The 8,791-nt window shown below is 35.4% G+C and overlaps 1 protein-coding gene across 2 annotated transcripts in view; it reads right to left on the reverse strand.

Moving 5' to 3' along the window:
• LOC130968367 (uncharacterized) overlaps window positions 1–6,806 on the reverse strand; it is a 17,162-nt gene extending 10,356 nt beyond the window's left edge. For both annotated transcript variants that reach the window (XR_009081642.1, XM_057893592.1), the window contains exons 1-8: window positions 6,632–6,806; window positions 6,474–6,537; window positions 5,828–5,936; window positions 5,062–5,124; window positions 3,374–3,477; window positions 2,076–2,142; window positions 995–1,066; window positions 128–289 (exon numbers count right to left, since the gene is read on the reverse strand). Coding sequence is in view for 1 of the 2 variants with exons in the window: in XM_057893592.1 (XP_057749575.1) it covers window positions 128–289; window positions 995–1,066; window positions 2,076–2,142; window positions 3,374–3,477; window positions 5,062–5,124; window positions 5,828–5,936; window positions 6,474–6,537; window positions 6,632–6,704 (714 nt within the window). In the remaining variant the exon portion in view is untranslated. The remainder of the gene's footprint in view (window positions 1–127; window positions 290–994; window positions 1,067–2,075; window positions 2,143–3,373; window positions 3,478–5,061; window positions 5,125–5,827; window positions 5,937–6,473; window positions 6,538–6,631) is intronic.
• Between the last annotated feature and the right edge of the window lie 1,985 nt (window positions 6,807–8,791).

The following is an 8,791-nucleotide window of genomic DNA, read 5'->3' on the forward strand; positions in this document are numbered from 1 at the left end:
AAAAAGGCAAATAAACACACACACACACACACACACACACACACAGAGAGAGAGAGAGAGAGAGAGAGAGAGAGAGAGAGAGAGAGAGAGAGAGAGAGAGAGAGAGAGAGAGAGAGAGCGCACCAACCTCATACAGAAGCTCCAAAACACTTAAAGTTACGAGGGTATCATTTGCATTTTTTATTTCTGCTTCCAACAATTTAAGTAGATTCAAACTGTAAATGGTAGATGCAGCAGACCTAGATACAGAAAATAGTTTCACCACTAAAGCCATTATCCGAACTCGACCCTGAATTGAAATAATAAAAACAAGAAAATTAGGGATTTCAAACAATCAAATATATAGAGTAACAGATGAAAATTACACTAGAAATCAAGATAAATTCTTGTCTTATAAGGCCCTGCTTTGTGGGAACTTCCCCTCTCAGACATGTTAAGAGAACGGAAAACTATGCTTTATAGATAAATATGTGTTTGTTTTGTTTTTGTATAGGGGAGCCCTTATCCCTAATTTGTATTATCCTTGTTATCTTAATGGAATTAGTTTTTTTAGTAAAAACCCTACTTTATGGCTTGGCTTGTGACAAAAAGATCAAATACGAAAATCTATTTTATGTTATGTTATTCTTGAATAAGGGAATAACTAACTGCTTTACATTCATATAGAAAGTACAAAAAGTACTTTCCTCTTATATTTTATTGAGTTTTCAATGTAACTTCTGCTGATATGTTCTCATATTCTTTGCCAACAGCTTGATAATGTCATTAGATAGATTAGGGTATAGAATATTTCCCTACTGTAAAGGGATCATTAATCCTTAAACCTAGAGAATTGGATTTGTTCTCCTCCTGTATATTATTGCTTTCAAATGTACCAAAGAAAGGACAGAGATATGTTAGAAATTCCTTGCAATGAAATTAAGGGAAAGCCATCCACAGATATGTTAAAATCCTCACTGACAAATATAATTAATGCATTAACAGATTGGCATACCAGTGATGAACACCGTGACGCTATAGCCCCGAGGTCTGAGTCAACTCCTTTGGCAGATGGAAAAATAATTTCCTACAACAGTATTTCATGTCAAATAGCATTAAAGATTGATATGGTGTAATTTTCATTATAAAAAATAAAAAACTTAAAAAGAGACTGATATGGACAAAAAATGACTTCCCGTATATTTCTATAATTTTATCCCCAAAAAAAAAAGAAAAACACAATCTAAGAAAAATCTGAGTTAAACTTTTTTTAATAAGAATATATTTTTGAGAAAAATCAGTTATTAGCTTTTTCAATTATGTAAAAAAATTTCGATTAAGTACCCAAGACCCAAGTGAAGAAAACAAGAAGAATGAGGAAAAAGCAACAGCTAAGTTAGTTAAACAAGAGTGGTGAAATAGCTCCTTTGCCTTTTATTTACAGTAGAAGAATGAAAGAAAAGAGAGTTGAAAATGAAAATAGAGTGGGACCAGCTTAACAAATAGGACAGCTGGAATTTTGCTGTAGGAGAGGATTGAGAAAGTATATAAGAGGGCTGAAAGGAATCAGTAGGGAAGAAAAGATTTAGGCTGGGTAGAAACTTTAGGAGAGTGGTAGTCTCTCTAATGCTACCTTGTTCTCTACCTTTTAGTATTTTGCTCTTCCATGAATACCCTAGAGACTGGAGAACATCACCCAGATATCTTCCAGCTCCTCTGTTTCTTATCCATTCTCTCTTCTACTCTCTTCCATAATTCTATATTTTCTTTCTTACACACTGTTATTTTTCTGTTGTTGCCTAATCTTTATTTGTGGTACCAAGCTCTTACAATCACTTTTTTCAAAATCTGAAATGCACCCTTTGTTTTTTTTTCTTTTTCTTTTTTTTTTTTTGTGACCAAATTTGAGGGGGAAAAAACATTTTTTACATGTTCTGTATAAAAACAAAATATCACAAAAAATCTACTTTCATCTTTTTTTTGGTAGAAGTTAGAGTAGCTTCTCAAGAGTTAAAAATACATAAAAAAAAGTTTCACATTTTTTAACTATAAATGCATCTTAAATCTTAAGTGTCATAGAAGTACAACTTTCTTACCATGCCTTCAGGAAAACCTGCTAACATTTTCGTTGCTTCCATTGCAGCAGCTGCCACTTGCTCATTGCTGCATAAGTATTAAGTCCAAAGATATGCAAACCACATAAATTGTAATGAGCAAAACAATAATAGCATAGCATCTAACTTCAGCAACAATTTTATAGCATTCATTGCAGCAATTGCCACTAGTTTGGTGCTTCATATAATCATATGTGAGAAGTTATGCAAATTACAGGTTTTATTATGAGTATCAATAGCATTATTATATTTAACATGGAGACCAACAACAGAAATTTCATGTGGGATGATGCGTTTTTTGCACTATGATTCTCTTACCGGGATATAAAACTCGTGATATATTGATCCCTAACTTATATCACTGTCTTCGTATAAAAAAATAAAATAACAATGACACCCTAGTTCCATCAAGGCATGATTCTAATGAGTTACAGTAATCTCATACCTCCCGAATCCCGATTGCCCAAGTGAGTTTTTACCCATTTTTATTAATTTCATTTGTTTCGTGTAATTTCTTTAGTAGGTTCCAACTTGGAACTAAAGAAGTTAGATGAACATATATCTAGAACACCTAGGTATCAACGATACCTTCCTTAGATGCCTGAGTTCGTTGGCATGGGTTAAAAACCAGCTTCAACCAAGATCCTCAAAGGCATATGCTTCATATTTCCAACCATTTAAAGGCATCTGAAACACCCTCCAATGAATTTAAAATTCCAAAGCGACATTTTACCCATTTCTGTAAACTAATACACGTGTCCCTACTTTGATTAGTTCCAATTTTTGCAAAAATCATGGAGATTCACCCATAACCCATATCTTGTCCTCTTATACTGGAGTCATTTAGGAATGTTAGTTCCTTTTAATTCCAAAAGAACTTGATTCAGATCAAATGATATAACGATAAAATGAGACTAGGATAAGGAAATCATAAACCAACAACCATAGAGCATAGAAAAAAGGTCATGAGCCTTCTATCAAATAGATACAAGCCACTGAATCCTATCCAAATTCAAGTCATGTCACAAAAAACTTACAACAAGGATTAAGGAAATATTAATGAATAGCAAGATCTCCTAGTAAGTGGCGATGAATTATAATATAGTTTCATTTATCCTAATTGACTAAATCACAAAGGCTAACCAAGTCCCTTAACTATTTGCAAGTGACACAGACATAATTTAAGGATAATATGTTATAGGAAAAAAGATGGGAAAAAATGCTCGAGTGAAGTGAGAAAGGTATAAGAGCTGCAACACTACAATGGTTTCGTTACTTACCCATTGATAAGGCAATCAATCAACAGAGGATATATGTTGAAGTCTGTAATTAAACGAGCAACAGTCTTCCAATCACTGCCAGGATTCTCTATAAGGCAAGTGACCTGAAAATCATTACCATGTCTATGAAAAATAATAGTGATGCTGAAAAGGTTGTCCAATTACAACAATAATAGTTCCCATATGTAAATATCTAGCCAGTTTTCTTCTCCCAGATGTAAAAATAAATAGTAAGTTAGCCCCATCATTTTTTGTGAAAAAACTTAAGAGTAGAGAAGGAAGTATCACTGAAGTTGAATTGTATAAAAGGAAAACGGGCAAGGGGGTTCCGGGGGTGTCGAAGTGAAGGGGGTGGCGACTAAAATCTATGTAGCTCAGCCCCTATACCCATTTCAAATTCCATTTAAAAACAAATAAAACTTACAGAACCATTTTATAAATATTAAGTGCAAAGTCACAGAAACATGACAAGCACTCTTCAATAAGCAGAAGCACCAAGGGTTAAGACCAAGATGCAAAAAGGATAGGAGGCAGATATGATGTTACGATACAGATAATAGGAATGAAGGACCATAGAATAAATTGTAAACAAAGGATTGGAGATGGAGATGGAGATGGAGATGGAGATGGATATGTGGAGACTGTAAAAGTTGTATATGTCAGGGCAACCATCCCAAAAGCTTAAGAAATTCAAATTTTGGTTAAATTCCTAATCACTTCTTCAAAAGCTTAAGCAATGAGGTGAAGGTTCAATATAGATTTTTATATCACCAACAGCAATCATCAAGAAATAGGCCAGAAACTTCATGACATGCATCATGAAAGAGAAACCAAGACCCTCGCTGAAGTTGAGAAAATTGATAGAAGGAAATATCAGTATGGGTTTATAACAACTTGCCTACGGAAGGAAATGGAAGGAACCTAGAGCTAATATAGAATAAAATCCAAAATAGACCCTGACAATCACCTCGAAAGACAACGAGGCCCTTAACCAAAAAAAAAAAAACCAATCCGGCCCCTGACAATTACCTCGAAAGGACAACGAGGCCCCTGTGCCAAAAAAAATTCAGGTTTTTTTTTTTTGACATAGGGGCTAATCAGTCCCAAAAGAAATATCAGGGGCCGGATTGGGTGTTTATTTTTCTTGGGGGCCTCGTTGTCCTTTCGAGGTAATTGTTAGGGGCCGGATGGGGTATTCACTTAACTTGAAAAGAACAGGGACCACTAGAAGATATAGTGTACTTAATCAAAGCGATAATAAAAGTCTAAGGAATCAAACTTTACTCACCACAGATTAAACAACAGATTATTCTGCTCTTTTATTCACAGTTTATACTAGCAAACAAATAAACCCAAACCCAAGAACATGCTGAAATTATGAGAGGGTCTCAAGTGCCTTTCAGTTATGTACATATAGAGATAAACATGAGTAACACATACATAGTTCTGCAAAAGCCCAAAGCCGACATCTCAATCTCATAACAGAATTCAACATTAGCATATTATCAACAGTTTCAAACCACATAAAAATTATTCAATATTGATTTTAAGGCAAAATCAAATTAAACTATATTTCCATCACTATCATAAAAAGTTAATTTGGCATGGGTTGGGTTGGGTTGGTGGATAGCCATTGTGCACAATATAGGTATCCAAACTAATTTGGTGAAGAGAGTATATTGACGTACTGTTTTGCAGGCTAAGGATCGGACTGGTTGAGAATCTGCTTGTAGACCAACTTGAACAAATGACTGAACCAAGTACACAACAGCAAAGCAATAAGAGTAACAAATACAATATGAAATACATGAATTTATAATAGTGTAACCAGAAAGACCGTGATAAGTATGCATCAAGACAGAAAATTCATTAGATAACACCAAATATAACTTTTTAAAGCCTCCTAAAGTATGAAAAATTGACCAGCAGCATTGTTTAACCACTTAGATTTCAAGTTCATACAAGTTCAGTATTGTAGATGCACACTTTTAACTGCATCTACGCTTTTCCCAGTCAATGTTTAATAAGAGGTACTTTACACAGAAATGTTTTCTTCTACTAAGTCTAACATCTATTCTATCCTATGTTTTTTGTTAATTCATTTTGACGTTTTGTTCTCTCTTATGATTCAAATCTTTGTTGCTTCCACAATGCAGTAGTGTCATATAAAAATTGAAAAACTAAAATATATCAATACAATTATAAACATTGAAACAGTATCATATGGTTTAAAAAATAATAAATAATAGTTGAAACGGGATCAATCAATTGCACTTCATGCCCAAAGTAAAAGAGAAGGGGGGGGAGGGGAGAAAAAGACAATTACCTTTCCCCGATTTTATGCCGTTTTTACATTTAGTGCAAGTGAAAGAAAGACATGATAAAATTACAATTTAAGCAATAATTTGAAACAACTAAAATGCAATGGAACAGCTAAGGCGGTAAGTCACAAACCATATACTGTGGAATCAAAGAAGCACCCAACTTGGTTTTGAACAACCCCTCAAGGCATGCAACTAGAGTATTCTCTAGGCCAGGCACATCATATTGGGTCTGTAACGCACTGCAAAATTAACGGAGAAAATCAGAGCAAATTTCTATAGAACCTGACTTAATTATCTGTTTTATTTGAAACATTAAACAAACTCCCAATTTTGTTAAAAGGTAAAGTTACTTACCGCTTAAGGCTACATTGTTTTAGCAGGTTATTAAACTCTTTTGTTAACTCATCAACTTGTAAACTTTAGGCAGCATTTGGATATTGTCACAGGGACAAGAACACAGAGCCGTCTCTGTATTTTTGTCTTATAGACAAAATCCATCAGCAGCCATAGGTCCTCAATCTAGTTTACCAGTTGAGCTTTGCCAACTGCGATTCAAGTTTAGGTGAACTCTAGAGTTTGATTATCTTGGATTTAGCAAAATGCAATTCAATACATGTCATAAAGATATTTGACAAAACAAGGAGCGCTCTATTAAACAGACGACAGTGCGCAAAGCTAGAAAAATCTTTGTTACGGTAACAAAACAAGGAGCTCTATTAAAACACAGAAGAGAGTAACAATAAAGAAAAATCGTAAAAAGAAAAAAATACACTAACTTGATTATGAGAGGAAGAGGGAAACGGTTGAGAAAGTCTCTAGCGGAATCATCGCTTTGCACCCCTGAAATCGAAGCATAGTTTCTTGCAAAGTCAAAAACAATGAGAAGAAGAATAATAATGGTGAGTGAAAGATGTATAGGGAAGTGAGCACTGACCAGGGTAGGTAGCAAAATCGTTGGCTGCTTCGACGAGCTGAAATAGATCGTCCATGGAGAATTCGTGGTCCATGTGTGGTGACTGAGACTCACAGTGAAACCGAAAGAGACGAAGAAGTGAGAAGAAGAAAGAGGGAAGACATAAACCTGTGTGCGTGCGTGGCAATTGCCGTTTAACGTGTAATGCCTTCGTACTTGACGTGTAATGCCAACGTTAAAAGGTCCACCTGATGAAAAAAAAAAATGGATAGTGTCCGGTACTTATTCTCTTAAATATTAAAAAAAATAAAAAAGATCCATTTTTATTTTTAAAGGAGAGTGAATCTTTTCGAGTGGAGATTTTTTAAATAAATATTTTAATTATAAAAATAGATAATTTATAAAATTTTTATCGATTTTTATAAATTTATTTATTTCGTGTATAAACGAAATAAGTATAATCGTATCTTGTTTATACTGTAAATAAAATAAGACATAAACTCACATCCATGTATTACATTTGTACATGTGTTACGTAAGAAAGAGTGGGATTTACGAAAGAGTGGGATTTACGTATTTCGTTTACAGTGTAAATGAGATACAACTATACTTATTTCGTTTACACTATAAACAAGATACGTGATGAATTAACACATTAACAGTGTAAACGATATATAATACGACAAAAATCAATCAACTATAAAAGGATCTTCCAATCGTTGGTATTCTTTCACAAAACTCTCAATTCTTCTTCTCTTATGTTTTTCTTCAAAAAACTTAGTAAAAATATCGAGTGGTAGTGGTTTTCTTGTAGTGATGGTGTATCCCAATTATCAGATGAGAAATAGTGACATCAGAGTTATATTTGATTATGAGAATCCTGCGCTGCTATGAACTCGGAGGGCAAATTAGTTGTCTGAGTTAAAGAGTCTGATATTGATGCACGTCGGTGATGGGGAGAGAAAGGAGATTGGAAGAGTTGGGTATAAGATGCTAGCACCGATAAAGAATGGTGTTGTCTGTTCTGGCTCGATGGTGATGAGAATGTCCGCCTAATGTTTGACGTGCACGGGAGAATCATGGTTAAGGTTCGTGATATTGGTAGCGGTGGTTCTGGCAGCTCGAACTTTGTACAGGATGACCCATCTCTTGCACCACGACTTTTGCACTGTGCTAGTCCAGTAGTAGACATGGACGTTGACGATGAGGAGTCCGATGAAGAGCACGTTGCCAATAGCCACGAAAGTGGGTCCTCTAAGGATGATGACGAGGATGAGTTCAAACCAGAAACTCCCGTTGATGGATCAATTCGATACCTTTTGCCTACTCCGCAACCAATTCCAGAGTTATCAATTATACCCAGCTACTACCATACTTTGGATTTCGACGCGATACATGAGGTAACTCTGTTTCCAATATGGGGGTGGATGATTACAACACCGATGGAGGTGTGGAGTTTAGGGTTGGTCACAAATTCAGAAGCAGAGTGGCAGTACTGCAAGGCGTGAAGAATTACAGCATTTGGAGAAGTGCTGAGTATCGAGTTGTAGAATCGGATCGATTAAAGTACCACGTGCGTGGCCGGCGATTTACTGATGGTTGTCCTTGGAGTCTCTGTGTCGCCCTGCGACAGAATCTCGGATATTAGTAAGTAACTGCAGTATTTTAGTACATTATCTTCTTCGCCATTTTTTTGTTAGATTTTAATTCGATTATATTTCAGATCGTTAGTGAGGTGCGTAAATTCGGCATACCACACACAAGTTTAGCCCCCACACTACAACAATTCCTGCATAAAACCACCGCTAAATGAATAATTGCAGCGCATATCGTGGTGGTTAAGAGTGGGGCTGCAATCAGCCTTAGATTTAGCGGCAGTTTTCCTAGAACTGTCACGATATGTAACTTGGGTTGAATTATTATTTTATATTTTGCGGTGATTTTCTTTCAACTTGGGCAAAAAGGAGAATATTCGAAGTTATCCCCTTAGGTGCTAAACACCAAGCTGGCGTTTAGCGCCAGCAACGTTGAAAGATCAGGAGCATTTCTGCCTCTTTGGGCGCTAAACGCCAGTCCTGGCATTTAGCGCAACTCAATCCGGACCAACCTCTTCAAAGGAGCATCTTTAGTGGATTTAGATCTTAGTTATTATCTTATCTTTTATTTTTGTAATTTTTATTT

The sequence above is a fragment of the Arachis stenosperma genome, chromosome 3 (genome assembly GCF_014773155.1).
Source record: "Arachis stenosperma cultivar V10309 chromosome 3, arast.V10309.gnm1.PFL2, whole genome shotgun sequence".
In the NCBI taxonomy this organism is placed as follows: domain Eukaryota; kingdom Viridiplantae; phylum Streptophyta; class Magnoliopsida; order Fabales; family Fabaceae; genus Arachis; species Arachis stenosperma.